Source organism: Apteryx mantelli, chromosome 6 (assembly GCF_036417845.1).
Source record: "Apteryx mantelli isolate bAptMan1 chromosome 6, bAptMan1.hap1, whole genome shotgun sequence".
Classification (NCBI taxonomy): domain Eukaryota; kingdom Metazoa; phylum Chordata; class Aves; order Apterygiformes; family Apterygidae; genus Apteryx; species Apteryx mantelli.
Genome location: NC_089983.1, coordinates 8,177,431 through 8,204,696, shown reverse-complemented (window position 1 = coordinate 8,204,696; position 27,266 = coordinate 8,177,431). Strand labels below are relative to the sequence as shown.

At 42.6% G+C, this 27,266-nt stretch overlaps 1 protein-coding gene across 3 annotated transcripts in view; it reads right to left on the bottom strand.

The window, feature by feature from the left end:
• The window catches only part of AGAP1 (ArfGAP with GTPase domain, ankyrin repeat and PH domain 1), a 386,032-nt gene that overhangs the window by 108,726 nt on the left and 250,040 nt on the right, over nt 1-27,266 (bottom strand). For all 3 annotated transcript variants that reach the window (XM_067298700.1, XM_067298699.1, XM_067298698.1), the window contains one exon: nt 15,347-15,515. In XM_067298700.1, coding sequence (XP_067154801.1) covers nt 15,347-15,515 — 169 coding nt within the window. The remainder of the gene's footprint in view (nt 1-15,346; nt 15,516-27,266) is intronic.

Sequence of the window (27,266 nt, the reverse complement as noted above, 5' to 3'; positions counted from 1 at the left end):
ATACCCTAACACTTTGCATTTCCATTGCACCTTCTACTGATGAGTTCAGAAAAATTAATGAATTAATTTTCAATGCTCCTGTGAGGTTGTTAATTATCTGCTATCATTTCCCGCATTTTTCAGAGGTTAAATGACCCAGGGCCACAAAGGAAGATTGTGGCAGACTTGAAAATAAAACCCAGATCTCCTGACTCCCAGTTCTATCATTATGTCTTTTCCCAGAGCAGCCTTTGGGAAGACAGCAGAGCTTAGTGAACTACTTTGTGTTTATTAGAGCTGGCATAATTGTCCCTTTCTCTCCTCCCCTTTCCCAAGACTAATCCTTGTCTTTAGTCCATTACACAGATCCATCACTACAATATCCGTCCACCTGAGTCTTGAATGTACTTGTTCACTCTCAAGAACTTCTGTGCAGCAATCTCTACTTCTTAGACAAGTTAGAGATACAAAGAAAGTGAACTTACCTGCTCAGTTACGCAAAGTCTACGGTGGATTTTAAAACTGAGTTGAGCTCCCCCAAGGCAGCGCTTTAGCCACTGGCACATAATTCCTCTCTAATCACTTTCCCCGAGCAACCCTTTTGTCCACAAGAAATCTGGAATCGGAGTGTTATCTGTGACAGTGTTGAAAAAAATTGATGCCTCCAACAACCGGTGCCCTTCAGGACATTGTGCGTTTGACCTACCAACTGAAAGCAATTTGCTAATGCTAGTATTTTAGCACCTTTTAAAGACATCTTCCAAAGAAAAGTTCAGCAGAGAAACCATGCCTGCAGAACTGAAGACACAAAGCAGAGGTTCAAATTATAGCTCAGTATCTTAAAGCCGCAAGAGAAAATGGAAAGCTGACACTTCGTATTTTGAGTTCTCTTAAAAGAAATACCTCCTTCCAAACGAATCTTTGCAACGCAGCTGATGCTCACTTTGAAATAATCAGCAGGGCTTTCCTCCAGTTTTCACAGCCCAGAGAAAACAGGAGCATTAATACATTAATTTTGGTGATGATACCATAATAAGGGGAGCGGCTGACATGAAGGGCAGAGCCTGAGACCAGAGGGACCCTAGAAACTTGAGAACTGGGCCAACAGAGAGTTCCTGCGGTTCAGCAAGAGAAGTCGTCAGTTCTGCCCCCAGGGCTGAATAACCCCACATAGCAGCAGAGGCTGAGAACCAGATCGAGCGAGTAGCAGCACTGCTGAAGAGGACTCGTGAGCTACAGTGGATGCCAGTGCACGTGCCAACGCTGTATTTTCATTGCAGATAACACAAACCACACCCTGGGCCCACCATTAGGAGCACCTGAAACATGACATTCAGGTTCAGGGTCCTGCAATTCAAGAGGACTGCTGGGAAACCAGAGAAGGTCCAGAAGACCTACCAAGATGGCCAAAGGCCTAGAGCACAAGAGCACATGGCCGATGAGCACTCCGCGAGCTGGGCTGCTTCAGTCTGGCGAACAGGAGGCTAACGGCTGATCTAATAGATGCGTGCAGCTACCAGAAGGAGATGGAGCCAAATGCTTGGTCATTGCAGATGATATAAAAAGTGGCAACAGTCACAGACTGCAGCTTGGGAAGTTCAGATCTGGTGTTAGAAAACACTTCACCTAGAAGATAAGACGGCCCTGGAACAGGCTGCCTGAAGAAGATGGGGAACCTCCATCCTCCCAGGTTTCCAAAACTCAGCTGCGCAAAGCCACAGCTGAGCTTATCTGGCACTGGTGACAGTCCTGCTTCAAGCAAGAGGATAGAGTAGATGATCTCCAGAATATCCTTCCAACCAGCATTTCTAGGGAACTGTGAATGATTTTAAAAGGCTCCCCTTTCCCGCCCCTCCTCTCATTTTTCTTTAAAGCAAAGAAACTTTTAAAGCTCAAAAGCTACTGTGGTTTTCTTTATATATATATTTAAATACGTGACCTCACAGAAGAGTTACTTTTTTCTGGTCTTGTCTCTAAATTTATTAGCCTTTAACTTTCCAATCAACTTAACTGAGTAAGTTCACCAAATCAGGTTTACAGGTGACAATTATGCAGCAGATTAATCCAAACTATTTGCATTGTTTGGTTTTTGCTGCAGCACCTTTTTCAGCATCTGTAGACTATTACTGGTAAATGGCTTTGGAAACAACTTATTTTTCACAAACAATTAGGTTCCCCATCGGGAAACAACCCCCTCCTCCCCTCCAAGTGCCTGACAAATGGCATCTACCCTGCTGGACTGAAGAGCAATGCCACAAAAGCGCACTTTTAGCCTGTAGCTATCTTTCATTCTGCGCCTAGTAAAATGGGAAGCTGCATTTGATGAATTCCTGCAAGAGAATCTTCGTAACAAAGATCATGAAGGAGAAAACGGGTATGTGAAAGCTAAGATGGAGCATTCTCTAGGTATCACGGGAAAATGGAAAACAATTACTGGACATCTTTGCCTGGGTGACACATCCCCATTAGTCTGTGCTGGGTGGCTGAACTGCAGAGAGAGGCAATATCTGTATGTTGACATCTTCTGCCTAGTTCACAAATTTTTGAACAAAAGTATCCAGTCACTTCCTAACCATCACGCAAAAGCAAAGCTTGAAAGAGGGTACCTGGCATAATACCAGGACTTTTACATCACCGTGTCAGCACCAAAACCTTTACCTGCACTTTAATGACATCTTCTGTAACTCCACAACCAAGATCATGACATTATTTTAATCTGCTGAGGAAGTGACTTATTCTGCAAACCAAATGGGAATTTTTCTTTCACATTTGTGAAAGCTATGGATTGTTAGCAAAAAATAGCAGCCAAGTCCCCATCTTTTGTACTTTGTCGATCTATGATGCAACCCAATCCAGATGTCTTTTCTGTCGCCACAGTCCAACAGCCCTGCTACCAATTTGTCCCTTTACCTGTTGTGATAACATTTATTCAAGGCTAAACTCCACTTTTTTCACAAGCTGTAAGATTTTTTTCAGTAAATCAGACTATGCAAGTCAGGATCCTTAGGCAGACATCAGAAGAACTCGCCTACAGAAACCAAGATTGGAGTCCTGTCCCCCCACCAATATGTTCAGCTCTAACACAACCTTGTGAGTTCCAGCCTTATTTAAAAAACACCATTTCCCAATCCATTGCTAATTTTTTCCACTTCTCAGACCAATTGATTACAGCATGCCCAGGACATGTATTCCACAGCATCAGTCTGCAGTAATGCTGCCACACCAAAACAAGGAAGGACTACTGGAAGTCAACTGCTGGTCTTGCTCACTTCCTATGCTGCACAAAGCTTCTACACAACAGTCCTATGATTTTTTTCCTTCTACAACAGGCAAACCCCAACCCCACCTCCAAGAAGTAATTTTCCTTTAAATACCAGGTTTTTTGGCCAACAAGCCAGCCAGTCCAAAATAAGAGGCCAACAATACCCATCGAGAAGTAAATCCTATATATTGAGGAAGGCACAGTATGAAGCCTTCGTATGTCAGGGTCTTCTAAGCAAGGACTTGATGCATTCTGCATCTGTCATTTTCCCCATATATATACACACGCACACACGTATATATATATATGTGTGTGTATAAATATATATACACACATATATATGCTACATATATACACATATCAGCATTAACATGAAATACATGGTCAGCTACCTGGTCCATTCTGGAGTTGTGAAAGAGTGCTTCTTCAAATACATCATATATGCATCAGCTGGTTGCTTAAGTTGATTAGCAGGGGGCAGTTAAATTACTATGCTAATCCATGTATTCTCAGCACTGTTTCCTTGATATGGATATGTGTATATGCTTACTGGGAAGCCTTGATTAGTTCAAGCTTCAATGTGTCAAAGGCTCCAGATTCTTTCCAAAGAATAATTTTAGCTGTACTCACATCCCTAAAGTGTAGGAGCTGATTTGAAAAGGTACTTACCTCTACCATATGCTATTTTTCTTTAAACAATTTGCATTTCAAAGTGACTATGGCATTTATATTTGAATGAATATCAGTATGTTGCCAGAACTGGTCTCAAATGAGCAAAAAAAGATGCTGGTCTCCTATTGAACAAAAGTGTTTTCATCTACCAAAGGGGCATCAAAGGAAGAGTTCCTCTTTCTAGCTCTGGACAGCTTTATTAAAACTATCTTCTCTGATATTATAAAATACCCTGTTATGACTGAGCTTACAAAACGTTCAAACAATTAAGCTCTCTATAACCCATCCAAATTAAGATCCAAGGTAATTTCCAGGTCTGGGCAACGTTTAATAGAAGTGCCTTTGAGAAAAGTGAGCACTCTCATACAGAGTCCAATTTATTTATCCATCTATTCAGCGTAAATAGCCTCAAACGGCAAAGAGCAAGTCAAGATAAGGGACTCAACAGAAGAGGAATTAAGCAGAGGAGTGCAAGCGTGCCTGTGTGTGCACGTACATATTAAGAGGCTGATGGAAACATACACTGGAGGCAGACCGTATATCTCGTTTTCCTAGGCACAGAGGACTCACTTTGGCTCTTTGTACACAGCTGAACTACTGTTTCAGCTTTACAAAACAGACTATAAAGGCAAAGTCAGATTACAATAATTAGAAACACTGTGAAAATAACTAAAGATTTATATGACCACATGACTGTGCAAGCTGTTAGGTGCCAACCTAACCAAGAAACAAAGATGCTGTATGTTGTAAAAAAGTTAATAAAATATACAATAAATAAGGTTCACAATAAACGTTCTCTTACATGCACTCAGTAATGCACCTAACAAAAAACAAAAACAAAAAAACCCCCTAAACCGCTCAGGGTTTTTGTCCTCTTGCTGTTGTAATAAAACAGCACGATGGACAGCACTTCAGCGACTCTTTTGCTGTGTTTCAACTTAACAAAAATATTGCAGTGAATCATCACTGGGCAGCACAGGTTATTTTAATGGACACATCACTTTAAACTAAGCCTCCACCAACTATGCCGCCCACTAATTACAAATGCAGAATGAATATAATTCACAACTGTACCATAAAAAGTGAGATACAAGCGACTTAAATGGATGCAAGTTGTCTCCAGTCACTGCTGCATACACATTTGTGTTTTCACATCAACCCCAAAACAAATCATTTAGCTGCAGAAAGCTTTATTCAGAAGCGCAACTAATATACTCAGTATACGTTTATGAGACAAACGGACAATGCAAGAGTTGTGAAGGAGAACTATATATTTTTTCATGAAGCAGCAGTGTAGGAGACCCGCAGTGAATGACTGCACAGAAGCAGAAAAGACTGAATCGGATGAACTACAGCCTATTGCTACGCTTTCGCTATAACCATGCTTTATTTGTGCTATGCTCTTCATGTTCGCTGTGAGTTTCTCTTCCAAAAAGAAATAAACCTCTTAAGGCCAGAGGGCTCAGCTCACCAGCTGTTAGAACTAATGAAAAATACATTAGAGTTGTGGGTCAGGAAATCCTGACTCTTGATATCAGAGGGTTAATTGTTTCAAATCATGGTGGGTGAATTTATGTTGCAACAATACCGCATATTCTTGAGGTGCCCTCTAATTCAGTAAAAGGCACCGTCGAGTAGATTAGACTGGCACCCAACACCACTCTCTGAAGCTTCTTCCAGCAGTAGGGTGCAAGAAAGAGGCCACTTTGTTAGCTGCACAATTACAAATTGCATTCCCTTCCCCTACCTTCAACTCCATATTACCCTTATGAATTAATTCTCAGAGTTGTGCAGAAACTTTTTTGATGGACCAAACTTTCAAAAGAAGTAGCTGACCATTAAAGCAGCACCACTTTTTGCCTTCACTGCCTTCTGCTCTGCCTATTAGTGTGAATGTTGGAACAGCTCCTGTTTCAGCTGGGAAAAATTTGGGAACAGCTCTTCTGGGTTCCATCAGCTGCTTTCGTCAATCCCAGCGTCAGGCTTTTGAAGATGCATCTTCCCTTCCCTTGCCAACTCCAGAGCTGGTTCCTGCCCAGCACTGAAATCTAGTTAAACTGCTACTTATTTGCCAGACAGCACCTTGCTTTTCCAACTGCATCAAGTTGGTCGGGCTGGAAAAGGAAGGGGCTGCCCAGCTTTACGAGCACTGTCGGGCCACCTTTTCAGGAAGGGCAGTTGTGGGACTAGCGACAGAGAGCTCCAACTTCTACAGTCGGGTTCATGAGGGGCGTTATTGATGGGGGGAAACGCGTCTTCCGCCTGTTGAAGGATTCCTAGGGATTCTGTTTCGATCCGACTGCATGGTGCACGTAGCACACCATTTCTGCCTCAGCCTCGTTGAGGACCTAAAATAATTTGCAGTTACTCGTAGATGGAATGAGAAAGAGCGAGACAACAGCACCTCTCAAACACACACTCATCGATCCCAGGATTGAGACTCTCCTTCAATACGCTAACACTCATTTTCAATACTGTAGCAAACGACTTGCGTGTGGGTTTTATTTTTTGAGATTTTTCCAAACCACTTATCTTCCAAATGTATCTCCTGAAGATGAGCAGCTATTTATACAGAAAGACCTTCCATCTCGCAGCCTGACAGTGCAGCCTCCGAGAGCTAAGCGTGATTAGTAGTGTCCAAAGCGAGAAGGGTCAATACTAATGAACAAACAAGGCAATGCCAAGAAACATCCTGGCAGCAAGGGAAACTGTGCTGGGAGTATAACGAGGACAGCTATTATTTTTGGAGCATGCATGCCCAACCAACATAGCAAATGTGGTGAAAAGCCATCAGAGAAGACATCTCTTCTAACAGAAGGTTAAACCCAAGATCTTCACCAAATGCTTTTGCTCAAGATTTTGTAGTTTTTATTCTGCTGGAGTCAAAGTGTATTTCTGGGTAAGTTTTCCTGAGAAATTTCCAGCAGGCATAATACTATTTTTGTAGTAGTTTTAATAAATAACAGTTTTGATAAATAAGGCATGCTTCACTTTCTGGGCAGATCTTGCTTCACGTTACCAGTTTCTTGAAAGACTGCAGCTTTAAGACCTAGAAATGACCATTTTGTATTGGCAAAACACATTACTACTTATTGCTGGTATTTGGTTGTGAATGCTGTTAACAATCACAAATTTAACCTTGCAAAAATAATGCAAAATGCACTAATTCAGACGCATTACACTGCCTGCATGTAAAGTGAAGCATGTGTAGGGGCCCGAGGCAAAGGTATAAAATGCTTCCTAATACTATCTGTGGAAATTATTAATACTGAAATTGCAAAGGGGGGTACGTGTGTGTGTGTGGGGGGGGCTTACCTGTGCATTAGACGTACATCGAAACCGGAGAAAATTAACCAAACTAACTCTGGAAGCCTTCAAGCCTCCCCAAACCTGGAGAGCTGCAACTAAGAGCCTCTTTGGGATGCAGGGGGGAAGACTGCTGGTATCTCAACATCTTTTGGAGAAATTGGAACAAAGAAAGTTTTTTTTTGGCGAGAAAGAGACAATAGATATGAATGCGATATTACTATTACTACTTTTTTTTTTTTTTTTTTTTAATAGCTATTGCCACTGTAACAGCCGCTAAGCGAATGCACGTCTGCAGTGTGAGCAGTTTTGATAAACAGCCTCTGCGGGCCACACAACGGGGATAATGTATCCTTAAGTACTGCCAATGAGCTGCCATTCTGCACAGCCAATTACTTCTGTGCGTCTGTCACTCAAAGGAAAAATGACTGAGCCCATTAGATCAAACCTTTGTCACTGTTCCTAATGCACTCTTAGGCCTCATTAATCTGAGGGAGCAGCAACACAGCCGCCGGTGCCTCATTGCCTCCCCCACAACAGGCCCACGTGAATCTTCTCATCTCTCCCCCAAGTGCACCGCGTTAATCAAGCTCTCCTTATTACCCCGGTCCCTGTCACGGCGGAGAGCGCTCTCTCTCTTAAATGCTCTCATTATGGTCCATCTTTAGAGTCGGCTGAGTGGGAAAGGGGGGGGGGGGAGAGAGAGAAAAAAAAGAGCCAGAGAGAAGAAGAGGAAAAAGCAAGTCCGATCACATTAATATTCATGACAATAATTAGTATTCTAGGTCACTGAATATTCATGCTATTAGTTTGGTTTTTTATGGGTTTGCTGGATGTCCTGATTGCTGGAGTGTGGAAGAAAACAGCATGGCTGGGACTTTAGATGTCAACGGCAGCTCGATGCTCGAAACACATTTGTGAGGGTTTTTTTCTCCCCCTTTTGGTAAATCAGCGCTGACCCTCCTGATGGCTTTAATATTTTAAAATCATTGGGGGGGGGGGAGAAGAACGAGCAATTCCGCAAAAGGTCTCAACATCCAACTGGTGAGCGTTGCAACGCGTAAGCGTCAAACCTCGGTGAGGCAGCATCCGTCGGACAGGGCCGCGCGGGGATTTTATTCGGGATACCAAGGCGTGCCAAGGTTCAAAGACCAGAATTCTAGTGCACTGAAAATTGGAGCAAATGAGCATTTAAGAGTTAACCAACAGTATTTTTTAAAATCAAATATTTACTTTGTTGATGCCATTATTTTCCCTACTCCCTTTTTCCCCCCCGACACGAAAAAATACTGGGCGCTACAGGTGCAAGTTTACTTCTCCCTAGTTCTGGAGGGGGCAAACATTGGCAGGCAGCAACTGGAAAAACGACCTTGAGGGATCCCCCTCTAGCGGGATGAAAGGGAAGTCTCCAACACGCTTAAAATTAGGCTTTTTTCCTTTAAAGGGTGCAAACTGACAGCTTCTCCTTTCACTCGCGGTGGCTGTATATCACGGCCCTAGCAGCAAACCCAACCAAATGGAAAATTGACTTGGGTGATTAATGGCAAAAATAAGTCACAAACTTGCATTTGTGATCTGTACTAAAAATCGGAAAACTCGGGCTCAAGTTAAAGCACAGAAAACGTTTCATGTTAACTCCAGGCATCCCACGTACTACATTAGACTACATAATTTGAGCAAAATACTGCCAACCTCTAGCCCCTGGAGAACTCTATCAGATAAAATTCGGCATTGCCAAATCAGAGATTACGCACCACTGAAGTGCAAAACCTCAGGACGCTCCATCACCTAAGAATAAGGAGTCAAGAAGATTCAAGAATTTAAGATCCAGTTGTGCAAATATTTACCAATGCATCCAAGACCTACAGGCTTCGGAGCAATTGCCTGCAAGCTCTTGGCTTGCTATGTGTTTTTACTAATCGTTAGCCTGACCGTAACATCTCAATTCTCACATAACCTCCATTTAAAAAGAGATTCTTGAAATAACTATGAAAAGATCGAACAATTCAGTATACTTTGGACTGGGACTCGACTTCACAACACATCACCGTAGAGCAGTGGCCCTAGCCAAGGTTTTACATCGTCCTACCTTCTGGCATGGGGTGCGCCACACTTCAGAGGCCATTGGCTCTCTCCAGATCCAGCAACGAAATACTCTGCAGAAAATGGCTATACCACTCTGACTTAAAAAATAAAAAAATAAAAAAAATAATAAAAGAAATCCTCTGACTTTTTAGAAGAAACATCTGGGAGGCAGTCCGTTACAACTTAGCTTCGTTCTAAGCTCTTCAATGTAAAATAAGATTACCTAATGACCATGGCATAGATCTGATAGATGATCACAATTAATAACAGATAGAAAACTCACATTTGTAAGAGCAGCATCTTCACATTTTTATAACGTGTCTGAAATGTCACATGCAGTTAGTAGATAACAACCTTTAGCATACTTAATGATGGCTATGTAGCTATCACATTGTAGGATGCTTCACATACTGTACATTCACTATTGGAAGTAAATTTAATAGCCCCAAATTATTAAAATGAAGTGCTAATCAGGAAACAATTTGTCTCTACACCATAAGCTATTTTTAGATGTGAACTTTCTACATCAGTGACTCTTACCGCAGCTCAGGCTTTGGGTTGTTTGTAGAGGAGAAGAAATAAATGACTCCTGGGAGAGATTTTAAGGAATATGGAGTTCACCTTCAGGTCACCAGTTCAAACCTAACCCGAGCTGGCAGTAATTGAACCCGGGACCTGCTCCTGCTCCAAAGGCAGCAAGGACGGAGTCATCCTCTGAAGGGTGCGGAGAACTGGGCAGCAGCCCATTTACAGGCTGGCCAGGGAGCGCTGCCACCATACGCTGCGGCTGGAACTCAACTAATCTCAAAATTACCCTCTCCAGAAGTACTTCCAGCTTAGAGCTGTCTGTGTTTATCCCAGTCCTTAAAAATGAGAAAAACAGCCTTGTCCAGACAGGGAGAAGTGCCACATAGCAAGATTAAATTCAATGAGCAAGGAATGACACGTTTAAACTTTTCCTTTCACATGTGACAGCTACGTTAAATAGACCCAACGGATAAAATTTCCACTTACTACTTGGCCATTATAAATCACATTAGTGGACAACCGAGTATGCATCTCTTGAGTTTGTTACATCTCCTTTATCAGCCTAGTTCCTCCTCCTGTTCTTACTGTAAAATCACATATAGTGGTCAGGCCTGAAACCCAACAGCATGGTATTTAAAATACACAACAAATTTGTAGATTATTTTTCAACAAAGTTGGAAACATTCCCCCTGCCCCGACACTTACTACTTAAAAGTCAACAGGGATAACGACTAAGAAAATTTTCTAAAGATAACTTGAAGGATCTGTGAAGAATTTCCAAACATCTCATGTTATTTCATGCTTTTTTTTTTTTGCACGCTGTTTTACAGTTGCAATTTTGCCACTCAAAAATTTTGGCAACGTGGGGAAAAACACTATGCAAGTCCCTATCATATCAGGACGTGCGAGGAAGTAGCAATACTATGGCAGGCACCTTGGGAAAGACCTTCACTGGCCTTAAGCAGGTGGGAGAAAGGGACTGAACGTGTTTGATGTAAACCACCCCTCCCCATACAGAAGGACAGTTGTGTCCTTTCCTTCCAGCACTGCAAGTTCTGAGGTCAGTCGAAGCAGCCAACACAGAGACACAAGTAGCAACGATCACCCTATCCAAAATCGAGGGGGAGCTTGGAGATGGAAGCTACCCCCAAAGTGTCTCCTGCAAGATGCTGCTGCTGCCATCCCCTCACTCCACCAGGTACTACTCCAAATGGGTCCACGTGCCATCTCCGACTGCTATGCCGAAGGTTACTGATCTTCATAGGGCCCCACACCTACAGGTAACTCATGCAGGAAGCAAAAGCATTTGGGCATTTTTCAGTGCCAAGCTACGATGGTGCTCCTCTTGCCAGGGGTGAGCACATATTTCACAACTCACTGGCCCAGGGGCAAGAGGCTTTTCCTTCGCCTCCCCATCAGACCAGCCAATGTGCTGGGATCTACCCAAAACACGTGAAATTCAACAAAGAGACAAAGTAGTTATCTATCCGCCAGTCCTGGAGGGATGAACTTAAAATGTGTCAGTTATATGCTCATTCAGCCAGACAGTCTATAAATACACAATTTGGGATTACATTTTAACCAATAGAGACATCAAATACCTACAGTTATTGTCAAAGTTGGCATTGAAACTCATATTTGAGGGGCATCTTATACACAGCATTTTATAAACCATTGATCACTTGGAATTTATAACACCATTTGCCTGTTTCAACAGTAAAAAATGCATCGACTTTTTTGGTTTTGACATTTGAAACAAAAATAAGTGCAACCATTTCTAGGAACACGGTCAGTGGAAAATAGGCAATTTCATCAGCGAAACACTTGTAAACAAGCTCAAAAGTCCTGAAGCTCTTTAAACAGTCAGAGTGGGCCTGAGCTATCACACTGTATAAGCAAAGATGATGAATTCAATTTCCAGGGGCAATCTTAAATATGACCTTTCTTAATTGACTACTGGTATTCTTCTCCTATCATAGCTTTTTACATATACAATTTCGTAACAGCAGAAGGAAAATTAGTCAGTGCCCAATCACATCAAACAATAAACGAAGAACTGTCCTAATTTTTAAGCATGGAGAATATCACTCTACCGCAGATACTAAGTCTACAATGGCAAAACACAGAGAAATAAAAATAAAAATAAAAAAACCCCACAGTTCTAGGAAACAGGCAGTATCTTTGCATACCTAAGAACAAAAATAGCAAGCACTGATTCCTCCTGTGCTCGGTCCTGACCTCCTCCGCACAGCAGATCTGCGAAACCTCCCAGCAAAAAAAGCAGTACCAGACAACTTCAGTCCTGTCATCAATTTTAAAACGTCACTCAAGATGAAGACACCATTTTGCCAATACTAGCAACGGAGAAAAAGCTCCGAGACAGCAACGCAGACAGAACAAGGGATAATTTGCAAATATTTGCAGTCGCCTGACAGGTAGCTGCGCAGATAGCGGAAGTCCCCTGGCACCCCAGAGCTGAGCAGTGAAGACCTCCGTGTCTCCGATGCAACAGCAGCTGCCACCCTCTGCATAAAGAGCACTACCAATATACTTGACCGCTTGAAAGTTCACACTAGCAAGCCAGGCACAGCTTGTGACGGTGTATTTTTACAATACTAGTATTTCCCTTGTATTTTAAAATCACTCTCTGCTATGCAGCTATCCCTCTCTAATCTTACTTGAACGCGAGAGTATTGAGAATGGCACAGATTGATATGCAGCTGAGCTGCTGCCAGCTACTTCCCAAATCCCGTTTGTCCTACTATTATTTTCTCTTTTTTTTCTTAAATAATACTTTACTGATTAGCAGGCTTTTGTTTTGTTTTTTGTTTTCAACCCTGTAACAACTTCTAGGATCAAGCAGATGTTGGCCAATTTCAGTCCAGCTTGGAAAACATTATTTGGCTTTCTTAAAAAAAGCTCCTCTCTCTTGCTGATGACCATTCTGTCCTGTAACGCATCATCGAGACAGACCCCAAACGTGGCCTTTAGACTAATAAAGATTCAATGAAGGAAGCTTCCTGAAAAGAAACAGCTTTTGTGTAAAAAGTTTGGGAGCGAGGCAGCAAAACCACTTTGAGAAGGAAAATCCCTGAAGAAAAGGTATCACGGCTGACGATGCATTAAGCGTACCGGTCTGAATTTCAGAAGCGATGGCTATAAGGAAAAATATTATGTGCAATATAATTTTAGACAGGTGTGCATCTTACCTGACCTTTCTTCTCACACTAAAACCATAACCATCTCCCCTCAAGATACTCTGACACCCAAACTCGACATGAGACAGCAGGTCCTGACGTAGGGCTATAGTACGGGCTTGGCTGCTGCCATGTAGAGCATAACACTATTTAGTCTGGCCCGTTTTTACCTGCTCCCAGCTCCAAGTTATGCTTCCAACCAACGACAGGGGTAATATATTTAAGAGATCAATGCTTGCTTTATCTCTGGGAAGAAAGCCATGCAAAGATGAGCAGATCAAGGAGTTTCTCTTACTTCAAATTAAAGACAGACCACTGTAGTCTCCCAGCTTTGGGAGAGGGGAAATTAAGGCACTCTTCAAGGGGGCAATGATTTAAAAATCAGGTTCAACTCTGCTCGGATGCAGTCTTTATATTAGGAGGGCATCAATCATTAAAAAAAAAAAATTAATCATGGTAGATCTCCTGAGCAGTGGCAATGAGACATCAGCAAAAGAGAAATCTTCTACCATTTTTAAACTGCATGATAGGGACAAGAGAAAGGACAGAAGGTCCAACTCTTCCCACCACGTTCTTCAAAAAACACCATCTAAAAGCAGAACTGTTTTCCAACTCCAGCACTTCCTAGCATAATTGCCTTTTCTCTTGTAAAGCAACTGCTGTATGATAAAAACCTCAGGCTAGCCAGGATACATCTATACTGGCTAATCCTACGGCCAGATACAGCTGCCTACTGCACAGTTTCACATAAAGAAAGCATTACACATGTAGAGTCCCGAAACAAAATGAATATTGTATATCCCATTAAAGTCGTATACACGTATACAGCAAAACATGGAAACTGTATACTACAAGCATTATATTAGTATGCATCTCAGAATGTGTGTCTTTCCCAAACTCACTCATCTGGAGCAATCAAATAATTTTTGCCTGTTTCAGGGCATCCAAATGTCTTAAAAGCAGAAGTCTCTGATTTGAATGTCTTAACGCTGATTTATTGACTCAGTCCAGCACTTCTCTAAATTATGGGATACATTAGAAAACAAAAACATCCCCCCACTCCCCACCCAATCATCTAAATTAAATGGCAAAATGGAAAAACCAAACCAACCATGAATAATTGTCTCCTATGAACTCTTCCAGTGACAATGCCAGCTCTGTGCCTCTCAAGGGGTAGGTTACAACTTGAAAAGGGCTCTGATGAAATCCCGGCTTCAGACATTTCAGGTCCCCAGCCAAACTAGTACAACATGCCACACAAGAACTGTTTATCTGCAGGCACGTCTGCTCAATGGCACCACTGTAAAGCCCCAAGGCTTTTTTTTTTTTTCTTTTTTGGGAAAATATTTGTCTCAATGAACAGCATCTGAAGTTGGAAGGAAAATCCTTCTTCCTTCTTCCCTAATGTGGCACAATGCACATTGTGAAAATGCAAGGAATGACATCTTGACTTGAAGCCTGTGATAACTGTTACTGTTCAAGAGAAGACAGCTGAGTAACATGGTCACTGCTGCTCATACAGTTTTATACTTGGTCCTACCTGCGTAGTGCCTACTGCACAGGGACAAAACTGTGTTTGGATGGTTTTGTCAGCTTGTGCTGGAGATGCCTACATTAATCATAACCAAAAAAGGCACCCAGTGATTTATGGATGTCATCCCAAACATGATGACAAAACTCCCATACCAACACTATAGCATCATGAGTTTTGTATAAGCTGTGCGTTTTACAAGATAAATTGTCTTAAATGTTTTTCTTAATGCAATTTTTTAAATCCATTTAGTTGTATGGACAAGTACTTCAGTGAACAATAAACTTCACTGTTTAGAGCTCACAGAGAGCTATAAACTACCTCCATAAATGAACCAAAATAGCTTTCTACACAAGAATCTTGCTGCTGTAAAGTCCAAAATTATGCATCACTGTAAAGCTGGAACCAAGTGCTGTGGATCCCACAAACAGCCCCTTCAAATGTTACATCTCCTGTTTTCCCGAAGTAGTGGACTTCACAGAACTGTAGTAAGGCAGCATCAGTTGTTCACAAATTTTACCTTCTGTGAAATTATGCTGCACTTTCTTGGTAAATATGTGGTAATAAATATAAAAGATGGATATTGAAAGATACGCAGAGATTAAGAATCTCTCATGGAAGACAGATCACTAGGCAGAGAGGGCTTAAATGTTGACCTATCAATGGTTATTTGGATCTGTAAAGTATCTCTAGGTATCATTCCCATCCTAGTGGTACATGTGAATTGTATGTACGCAGTGGGAAATGCAGTCCTTCCTTCTTTTGCTTAACATGGTATTCTCTTACCTGAATTCGGCGAGATGTGTAAACTGCTCATGTCCTTGGAGAGGCCGTTCGTTTTGGGACTAGAAATGGGCGCGCAAGCTGACGTAGCTCGGGGTGGCCTCTTTCCCGGGACTTTCACAGTGGTTCTCAGCAAGTCGATTTCTTTCCCGTGAACATTCTGCATATAGTCCTGGTAGGAGGAAAAAAAACAAAAAACAGCATCAAACAAGCAGTTCCGCAAGCAGAAGAACTAAGGAAGCCTGGCTTCCGAAGACTTGCGTCCTACATCATCTGCCACCACCCACCACGATGACTCTGCTTCCCCCTTCCTTCCGCGCTCCGGGTAATCCCATCCACACTTTTCACTACAAATACTCCACAAAGTCTTTAGCGCTCTACTACATCCTCCCACCACCAGTTGGGTGAAAGACAGCTCATGCTGAGGCTGGTTTTGAGCTGTATGTACAATTTTACCAGCTAGCAGGTCAAACCAAGCAGAATGATGAGACACTGCCCACCATCCCCATCCATGGGCTTACTTGGGTCCCTCCTCAGCTAGTTTTAAGTACTTATCCCTCCCTCTCTTTATCAAATTTGGCTGAAATCAGCAAACAGGCTTAAAAGCTACAAGGGGGACTGACTAGTAAGGTTTCCATGATCACAACACTGTTTCCTTGGAATATCATCCCTGCTCCACAAAAAACAAAAAGACAAAAACACCCAGGCAGCAGGGAGAAAAATATGCAAATTATATCAGATCAGAGTAAATGCACTAAAAGCTGGAAGCCAGAAGCAGAAAAGGCTTTTGCTAGTTCTTCTTTGGAAAGCACACAGAGAAGGTAAACAGACAAATCCTAAAAGCTGGTTATGGAAAGACAGTGGTCAACTGAGTGGGTCCAAACCACCTTTCCCTGAGAGCTTCACGACGAAGGGAACCGAACCATTCTTTAAACTGTAACAAGCTTCTGGAAAAATGGGCTCTTGACTCTGTTCTCCAGCTTCAAAGCATTCCCTGAATTGTCTGTGGGCTTCTTCAGAAGAAAACAGAGCAGCAAATAGACACGGGTTTCTTTATCAGGGGACGAATGACAATTCCCTAAGGTAGGGCAGCCATTGAAAAGACAACCTTGGAACACAGCAGAAGAGAGGCTTTCAGTAGAGACTGTGAATGTTAAAGCCACTATACAAGGCACCGAGGTACACATCCCCTGGAACATACTATTGTGGTTACTTGTGCTCCAGGAAAAAAAAAAAAGTAATAATAATAATTCAAGCTGCAACAACTATGAGGACGACCAAAGAAACAGAGAGCCTAGCTTAGGAGAAGAAATGCAGGCTAGGTTGCACAACACAGCACAAAAAAGGATGAGAAGGGGTAAGAACATTGTATAAATATGCATCAGGGTGTATGCATCCCATGAGGGAAACAGCTATTTGTACTAAAGACCGGGAAAAGAAATGGGTATAAGCTCATGAGTATGTTTAGGGCAGAAACCAGGGGAATTGTAATTCCTTCAAAGATAGACCTTGATAAATTCATAGAGGCCCGTGTGATGCTGCTGACAGCGAGATTTCTTCCAGCTGTACACGTGTCCAGGGCACTGCAATATTTAGCCACACTAGAAGGTATTATATGAAAGACTACCAACATTAACTAGGTCAGTTATAAACCTGCAGCACAGAGGCCTGTATACCACCAGAGCATCAATTTTACAAGTAAATGCATGAAGTGGACCAGAAGCATACTCTAGGTCTAAATCACTACTGCCACAATGCAGGGAGCAATCAGTTCCCCCATAAAAATCCTTTCACCTTTGACAGGTTTTACAATACGAATTACATATTCCGCTCAAAATATACCAAAAATCTACTCCTGGACCAGCATTCATTTTTTTGCACGACCGACATTAATCTGCGATAAAAAAAAAAAAAAACAACCCTCAACTAAACCACCACAGGAGCTTCTTTTCCCAGCTGTTTGAGAATTATTTACAGTAAAAAAAGGGAGCCTGAACAGTTCACTGGCTGAGGAAGCAGAGCATTGCTGCCCAAAGAAACAAAGGCAATCCATTAACAAAAATTCACTCCGCTCGCTGCTAGACAGAAATGCACAAAACTGTTTCGCCTATAAATTATCAAGTTGGCATAACTTTCTTGTTCAGTGTCAGTTCTTCACAAATTAAAATACAATAACCAGAACATAATTGAGCATTTATTGCTTATGGGCTCCAAAATGAGGCTTAATCAGATAGTGACTAAACCTCAGCATGTACTCTTTTTAATAGGCACGTTTTATTTAACATACAACAACCAGTGTATTCCATTTAAACTTGATAATGAAGGGTTTATTCCAAATTCTTCAGATGAATAGACTATACAATTTCCCTGCTACCCCGCCAGCTTGCGAGATGTGACAGGGCATTATTAAAGCACTTTTAATTGAGAGTAAAACAGGCTTAGGTGAGCTATAAACAATTCAAGAGAGTAAGTGAATGTTGGCAAGCAGGAAATAAATACACTGTAGCCCATGCTATTATTATATGAAAGTGCCCAAACAGAACAGATGCCACGTAGGTATTAATGTCAGCTTAAATATTTATAGGGATATATCAAATGTAAATAATAAGGACTCTTTCATTGTGTGCAAGATGCATAGCGATAATCTGCACATTTCCCCGAGGAGGAGGAGGGGAAAGCACCAAGTTGCCCGCGAGCCCAGCATCCGCCCCCGCACCCACGCCTTCAGATCTGCGCTCGGGGAATAAAAGTTGAAACTACAAAATAATGTAGCGGCTTCAGAAGTGCAATGTATGGTTTGATCAGATTAGAACAGATGAGGGTCTTGCTGTCATCTGGAATATGCTGCGTTAAAGAGGAGACAGCAAGCCTGATTTTGATATTCAAATGTTACAGATATAACTCCCCTAGATGTTAGTTGTAGAAAATGCTGATCCAAGAAAAAAGGGGAAAAAACCCTTTAACAAGGCATGAGGGTAATTCAAAGCCAAGTACTTTTAAACAGCACTTAACAAGTCCCTAGAGCCCACTCAACAGCGGGCCACCCCAGAAGTGCCATCTTCTGCCCCTCAACAGCTTGAAAAAGTAGTAATTGCAAACTCATTTGCATTTTTCTTCTCAAGTTGTCCACGTTCATCATTCAGCGACGCTGAAAAAAAGCGAGCAGCAAAGCACCGGGAACCCTCCCCAAATGTGTCGGTAAGAGGATAACTGGGTGCCCGCGTCCCCCGCGCCCCTGCTCTCGCACCTTCGCCGCCGCTTGTTTTTTACATTTCGCTCCTAATTATGTTGCATCTATTGCCATACACTTAATTAGCTGCATTAATGTGATTTCTTTTCACATAGTCAAGCAATTAAGAGCTATGATTGAGTTTCATTCAATTAGCCTCAACAAACATGCTAATTGATGTCCCAGATGCAAATGAGGTGCAATGAGAGAAACCTGCTAGCAATTGAGAGTTGTGGCAGAGAGACCCCTGGCTCCGGGTTTGCCGACGGCAGCGCCGCTTACCACGGCTACCACCTTCCGCGGAGCCGCGCCATTAGCGCCTCCGTGTCCCAAAGAGATCCCTCCAGGAATAACGGGCGGCACCGAGCTCAATCGACAGCATCTCCCATTCTCACGGTCATGGCGAGCGTCTCCTTCCAGCTTGGTAGGCAGGTTAGATTGTAGAGCGCTGCAATTTCTTTATCTCAGGACCATAAAAGGTCTCCAGCTCATCTCCGAGCTTGTGAGATACTACACAGGTAATGGCCTACAGTTATCAGTAACTGGCGACTTAATCTTAGTCAGCTCGGGGGCAATGCGGCTTCTTTGAGTTAAGCCCAGGACACATCAATCAATCAATAATCCCAAAAAAAAACACGCTCACCGTATTGATTCTCCTGGCTTTTCATCCAGAGGTTACCGTTAGCGGTTTGCTCAAATATAGTGCTGCTGCAGTGTTAATTTGACTACTCAAGGCCATTGACCATTATCTACAGGACTAAATAAACTGCTAAAATATCAGCGAAAATCATAAAAACTACATTGACTGAAGATGACACAAAATGTTACTTGACAGCACCGCAAAACGGATTGCCCTGAGTAAAAAGACACGATGCGCCGAGACATTTTCGTTCTGGTCTTAATACAGCTCTTCATTTATAACAGCAGAAATTAAATTAACCAATTAAACGAACGGAAGCTTTTCAGACACACAAACTGAGCAAGCGGATATGATTTTGTTTTCTAAACAGACCTACCAAAAAGAAACACTGCTATTTTGGGGTGCCCCTTTTGTTTTCAAGGCCAATGGTTGTTAAACTTGCTGGCACATGTTGCACTGGCTTCTGATTGCCTTCGATGCCAGAAAAGACACTCCACCATGGGCCAGAAGCTGGACCCAGACGATGTGATGCTTCCAAGTTGCCTTCTACTTTCTCCAGGAGGGGAACGGGGAGGATGGAGGAGGTGTCCAGGCAGCCAAAACCCACCTCTTTCACAGCCACGCTTAATGCAGCTGTTGCCCGCTTATTCCCCTCTTTCAGGGGAGAAAGGACACGTGGACCAGACCGGGGAGAAGGCAGGAGAAAATGCTGCTTCTATGGAGCTGGGACCCAAACGCAGATCATCCAGGCCTAACACCGTTATTTCAAATGCATTACTAAAGAGCATGTGGCAGCGTGTTTCCTCCCCAAGTGATCCTTAAGTAACTTTAAATATACGGCTCTCATGTTAGGTATGTAACACTTTGGATATTAAAAATATTACAGAGTTTGAGTCTCTCCAGAGGTGGCCCTAATACAAGAGACTGTCATCCTTGTCACCACTCAGTTCTCAAAGAAAGCGCTCATCTCTACTACCTAGGTTGTATTTCAAAATCAGCATTTCATCGCCAGCCTATGAAAGTAAGAAAACGCACATGAATGCTGAATTACTAAAAGCAATATTTAATCAATTAGCGCCTTGAGGACCTTATTCCTAACACCTTGCTTTCTGCGCAACTATCTATGTGCCAAGTGGGAGTAAAAATTCCACTGCCCGTATGGGTAGCATCCTACTCTTGGTTTGCACACTTGCAAAATATTTTCAAACTAACAGAAAACAAGACCATGAAGAATGAGAGCTTAATGATTTTCCTCAGTCAGGTTTCCACCATATGAAGATGCTCAGGTGGGTCGGTTCTGGCAGCCTGCCCAGGTAGGAAAGGTCAGCTCTGCTCTACGTGGCCCAGCAGATCAAGTCAGACTTTGTTTGAACTGCTTTGGACCGTACTTTTGTCCTGGTATTGCTGCAACCTGGTTGTCCTGGCCAAGAAGGCAGGGCCCAGCTGTTGTCTTCTACCTTTTTCTCCTTTGGCTGGGTTCAGCTGGACTGTGGTGTGCACAGAAACCCCCTCCGTTTGAATCGTATCTTCTACACCATGGCACTAGGTGAATGGGACACAAACTTCACACCAAATCCCCTCATCTGAGGATTGCCATATGTCATAAAATTAATGTTTTTTCTAAATTTTGCTCCATCTTATAGAACCACACAAGGATGCAGCCAACCACGTGTTTCTTCCACTACGTACCTGGCTCACTAACCCCCCTCTCCTACCCGTAATGGGCAAAACAACAAAGATGCTCCCTGCGAACGCTGCCTTTCCATTCATTTAATGGTACAAAAGTACATTTTCAATGCGAGTAAGAATATCACATTTTCTCATTTTGATCTGTTAGGCTCAGAACAAGCCCATTTTTCTAACACCATGGTCCAGGCCCAGGACAGACAGACAGAAATTCTTTCCCAAACCTGCCATTGGCATACACCATGCTTTGGGGGGAAAAACACCTTCATTTTGTGCTAATTTCCCCCCCCCTGCTTCAACTGCACACGATACTAGCAGGGCTTAGTTTACTGAGATCCAGATAGGGTTTCCTGACCGGAGGGAAACCGAAAACATAACAGTGCACAAGTACGGAAAGGAAAGTTTACGGTGGCACCTGAGGACAGCATTTGAAAGGCTGGCAGCCAGCGGCCGGGAGCTGGGGTTGGCGTGCTTTCCGAAACGCTGTTCCGCTTTAGCGTGCCTACGGTAGCGACCTGCACGGCCTATTGTTCGCCCGCTTTTGCGCAAGCGAACCTCAATCCCCTTCCCCCCAAAACCCAAAAAGAACAACAACCCCCCCCCCCAGTACCCACGCAGACTGGTAAATGGTCCAAGCCCTTTACTTTTTTTGTGCGCACGCGGCAGTCAGACGCTTTTATTGCAAAACGCCGTCTGGAAAAGATGCAAAACAAAATTGCTAAACTGCGAGAGGAAGAAAAGGGGGGGAAAAAAAAAAGAGCCCACAAAAGGCCCCCTTGCCTTTGCTTATTGAGTTCAAAGGCATAACATGCAGCACCCTGCAGCAAATGGGAAGCTACACTAATTTTAAAGCCATAAAACGCTATAAAGCGCCCTGCGGGGCAGGACTACACTGAAGCTAGTTGCACCTAAATAAGACATGGTTCATTTACTTCGCAGCTTAGCCTAATGTAATCATCAGCGGATTTCTAGCCTAGAGTTGTAACAGGCAAATAGCCGATACTGCGGCGGCGACACTCCCAGCCATTGAGGGGCCGCAGCTAGATTGCTGTTGATTAGAAAATTTTTCAGTTTTGACAAGCGCTTAATGAACATAAATCGCTCCTTGATTGGTTTCCATTTGGGGCCACAGGCACACCTACGAAGAAAGGAAAGTCTCCTCCAAGTCCTCTCTCCCCCCACCGCTAGGACCTCTGCCACAAACCTACCGTCCGGTTATGAGCCGCGGTGGAATATGTTCCTCAAAGGCGCCTGCCGAAGTAGCCATCCTCCCTCCTCGCGCATAAATATGGACATAATATCCTTCAGCATCACAATATATACTTAATCTTAAGAAAAGCAATGAAATGTGGTTTTCCGGGACGGACGTACAAATGGAAATGTACGCTGGAAAACACCGATCATCCTAAAGCGCTCGGTCCTGACAAAAAGAAGGTCATCTTGAATCTGTTTTATTCAAATTGGGAATCGAGAACATTAAGTTTGAGCAATAAAAAGCATTCACTATATCTAGCCTACAATATGAATCAGTTCATCCCATGTTCCAGGGGCAGGGGGGAAGTTGGGGCAACACTTGCAACCCAGAAATGGTCTACAAATGGTGTGTATATATATATATATATATATATATATATATATATATATTTTAATGGATCACTCATTTTCACAAAATTCTGAAAAAAATGTTCTGTTTGCACATCTCTTTCAGACTACGGTACAACAACTGTTGTAAAAGACAAATCAGTTTTACCATCCTGAGTAATTTATGAAGCATTTATACCCACAGCAGTTAGCTCTGCTGGACAGGAAGCTCTAATTTTATAAACCCCCGTGATTAATTAATAGCTTGGCTTTTACTATTGAAATTGCAACTCATTCAAATGCCAGAAAGATTCAGGAACCACAGTGAAATGTATGTTTGCTGTTCCTTACCCCATACGGCAAATTTGCACGGCTCTGCAACTAACAGCATTGTGTTTGCTACTATATCCTACGCTAATGACGTGATAAATCTTGTCATGCCCTCTGAAATGAAGAGGTTTGGAACTAAAAATGCTTCACCTTCTCCTTGTTTGTGCATGAAGTGACCTGCAAAGAGCTATAACCAGTCCTGGAAGGGATTATAAGAAGTTAGTGTGAATTATCAGTCTTCCTTTCCTTCACCACGGCCCATGGTTATGTATTTTAGGAGTCTTTTGCAGTGTAGCTTACTGACCATTACACGAGGTACCAAGGAATCTAGAGTCTGATTTTTCAGTCAGAACAGATGCAACGGTCCTTTTCAGCAAGGCTGTTTCTAGTTTGAAGGGCCACAGAACCATTGGGTTTAAGGAAAAAAAAAAAAAAAAAAGTTATCCCAAATTATGTGTCTTACTTAAGGACTGCAAACACATTTTGGCTTGTTCTCCCCCTGCCCCAGTATTTAAGTTTTTCTCCCAGACTTATCTGCACTCTGCTGCCATTTTAATATGATGCAGTATTTTCCCAGCAAGCTATAAGCTGAATGAGCAACCTCCTCTAAGAGTTACAGGTGCAACACTTTCTAAAAGCCATAGATAGATCTCTCCCCGACCTTTTCCTTTTAAAACACTTTTTTTTAAAATAAGTTTTGTATTCAGCATCTTTACCAAAAAAAGTTACAAAAGTCACAGTAGCATGGCTGCAATGCTCATTTTCTCCCTAAAGGTTGATTACCCTGTAGTTATAACTAGCAGCCGCATAAACTCACAATGAAGTGTGCTAGAATTAAAAAGAAAAAGCTCTGGGAAATTTAGATCAATAATGTTAAAAAGGAGTGTGTCGCTCTGAATATCGCTTTGACAAAAAGGCTTCCAAAAGGAGTCCCAGTTGTGGCGAGCGGAAAAATGTGCTATCATCAACTCGTCACCTGTAACGAGCAATCGTTATACAGAGATGCTGTAACTTGTCATATCACTTTGGTTTTCCACCTTAACCGATGTCGTAGGCATTCTAACGGATATAGTAACTATAATATGAACCTAAGCATTAATTGCTTCAAACACATGTATGCACTTAAACTATATCGTTTTTGTTCTGTATGGTTTGCTCCCATCGCAGCTCTTTCAAGAGGCACAACGGCATCTCATGCAATAAAGTGGAAAAAACGGGCGCACACAATGGCATTTTTGAAATATGAATATTTCTGTTGAAGTAACACAAACACCACGCTTTGGGGCTATTAAACAGCCCGAGGTAACACACAGCCCTGAAAAGAAGGCTGAACCAAAACGAGGTCTGTAGGCAATTACTCACAGACAAAAGCTTATTCGTCCAGAGCAACCGTCAGCTCTACAGCGCAAGAGCCAACAGGCCAAACAAAGAAAGTGTGAAACTCAAACATGAGATTCTCTGAAAAAATATAGGAAAGACAGGGCTCCCGTTATTTGCAAGCTGGCTTTCTATATTCAAACTTCTCACGAAAACGGTGAGAGCTGATAACCGACTCCCAACTGTAGCTTTAAGAAAAGCACTAAATATTACGAGGCCTCTTGGGAAAAGTGCCAGGATCTGCAACGCTGCCAGATATTAATATACATGGCGATTTCAAAAGTCTTCCATTTGTCATAAGAACTCTAGCCATTTCCTACAGGAAAAAACAAACACGAAAACTCAACCAAAAACCCAGCCTACCGCCCCCAAGTCTCCGAAGAACGTTGCAGGCCAAAGTACTGTGGCTGCTTTATATCACCTCCTGAGAAGGCCTGTCTTTAAAATATATTGTTGAAGCCTTTGTGCAAAGTTTAGCCTAGTATCAGAGATGACTCCTGGCCATGCTGAAGTTTCACTGTTTTTTGGTTTTTTAGTTTTTGGATATATCCACTTCATTGGATGACAGAAAAACATTGCTAATGCTTTCTTTTGAGTTAGCTCACATAAGCTAAGTCCCAGTCAGCATTATTTTTAAGAAAAGGTTGTAAAACTGTGGATACTATCAAACAAATTGAGCAGATTGATTGCATTCACGTGCTTCTCAAGTAGATTCAGGAGAGATTTTCCCCATTGGTCGTTGCTACAACCCTACACGCCTTGGTGCAGGTCAGACTCGATCAGTGAGGACAGGAGCAGGATTTAAACATCAGCGCTACTGCTGCACAGACCTCAGCAAGTTAAAGGAAACCTTGCTGCATAGGGACAACAGTATGTATATACCATGCATGTTCTAGATGGGCTTTTAGGGATGGTCATCAGACCTTCCTTCTAATATGTTTATGAAGCTGTTCTTCCTCTTAAGCTGCCACAGTGCTGTGCATTCATTTAAACACATATCTAGAACAAATTAAATATAAAAGGAAAAACTCCTTCTCTGAAAAAGCTAAGTTTTCAGGGTTTTGGGTTTTTTTTCTTCATAAACAAGCAGCGGTGATGATGATGGGATGTGGACGTGGACATCCACAGCCAAGGCTTTGTCATCTACTGACCTGTGGCATGATGGCAACCCTCCGGAAGACAGGCGGAGGCGAAACAGCAGCGATTCCTCAGAATAAGGCTTACATAAAGCAGCCACACGGAGCAGTGCCCAGCAGGTATCCCGGTGAATACATTTCAGGAGCCCTTACATATGGCATGCTGCCATTAAAAGCCAAGAGATGCCTAGACAAATTCCCACGGGGCCCTTTGGGGAGGCTGATGCTGAATTTGTCGGCCCGAATTTTAGTCTTCTACTCAATGGCTCTACTCTAGAAGTATAAGATGAATAGGGAGCTCGGGTGAACTTTGAAGCCTGCAGGTCAAAGTGCTCTCTCATTATCCCCACCGTTTTCTATCAGCGTAGCTCCTAGGCATCCCAAGGGAAGAGAAGGTTTGAGGCTCTTGGAAAAAAAAAAAACGAACGCGACCAAGCCAGAAAACAGTAGGGTGCTTATGTACATATTTTTTCTTTCCCCGTTATTCTCTTCCCCCACTTTCTTAAAAAGGAGGAATATCCATTTAGCTATTGTGTAAAACGTCAAGCTGGTGGCATTCACAGTTACTTATTTAGCTTGCACAATGCAGCAGTCATTTCAACATGCTACCCTGCCAAACCGCCTTGACCCTTCCAGGGACACCTCGGATGCTAACTTGATTTCCACCCTCATCTCAAAAGCTTTCATTTTGTAGCCTATCCTTTTTTAGAGGGGGACAACAGTGCTGATTTGCGCGATACAGAGACATTCACTGTAATAAAAAGCAGCGCCTTTGTGTCTGAGCAGCTGACACATCTGACAGTAGAGACAACTGATCCATTTTGGGCCATATGTCAAGCAGGATTTAGCAGTGCTCACTATCAGCCGCTAAATATTTTAATAGGTTCTCCCGATGCAAATTTTCAACCAAGTCCTACGGTCTAACTGAAGCCACAGCCTGGAAAGACCAAGCTATCTTCTAACCTCATTTATTCCTGCCACCACTAGAGGCCAGCCCACCTTACGCTTCACAAAAATACAACTGCAAAATTTTGTACAACCAAAACGCCCTGCCTGCTTGCGATAACTGAGGATAACTAAGCCGGCAGATTAAAGCTGAGCCTTCTCATGAATTTAAGAAACTGACTTTAGGTGATTAACAGAAGTGCTTTTCTTTCGTGTCATTTAATGGGAAGGTTGGTAAGAATAATGCCTTTCATTTTCAAAACAACATTACAAAGCAGCCGAAACAGCAACCCAACCACAATATTAAAAAAAAGAAAAATGAAAAACACCACCCAAGAGCAAATTTTAACTTTCTGGCTTTGCTACCTAGAGAGTTTTGTACAAATTGTAGCGGGAGCACAATTGGCTTCAAATATCTTGTCCTGCCTCTCCTTCACCATGCACTATGGTTTGCATTGGGCAGAGGAGATGCTACTTACATTTCCAACCTGAGGGCAGAAGACCGATAGACAGAGGAGCACTGGGATAAAAATGTCAAGTCCACCTTGCATTGCTTCTGCAGTTCAGGTGGAGGCTTTTGACTAATAATGATACTTCTGAGCATGTCAAAACGAGTGGCACCACCATCATGAATTGCAAGGTGCAAACAAGAAATATGTCTGCAGTGACCACCTGACGTACAATTGACTGACGGATTAAGACTGCTCTGCAGGGTTTCTTCACGACAGCTAATTGACAATAAACGTGCCGTTGACAGCACCGAAACACACTGCAAGAGTAGCGCAGTGACTCTTTCAAGGCTAAAGTCAATAGGGATAAGTCATTCAAACCGCATTGTTTATAATATAAATCACATCATAGAAAGATTTTAAGGTGAATGAGCAGAACCCCAGGAATTCCTAGACACTGAATTTAGTGAGGGTGTCTTGAGAAGCCCCTGACCGGGTACTACGTTTTCCCCAGTAGTTTCTTGTCCAGTAGGAGATGAGTCTGCTCCCT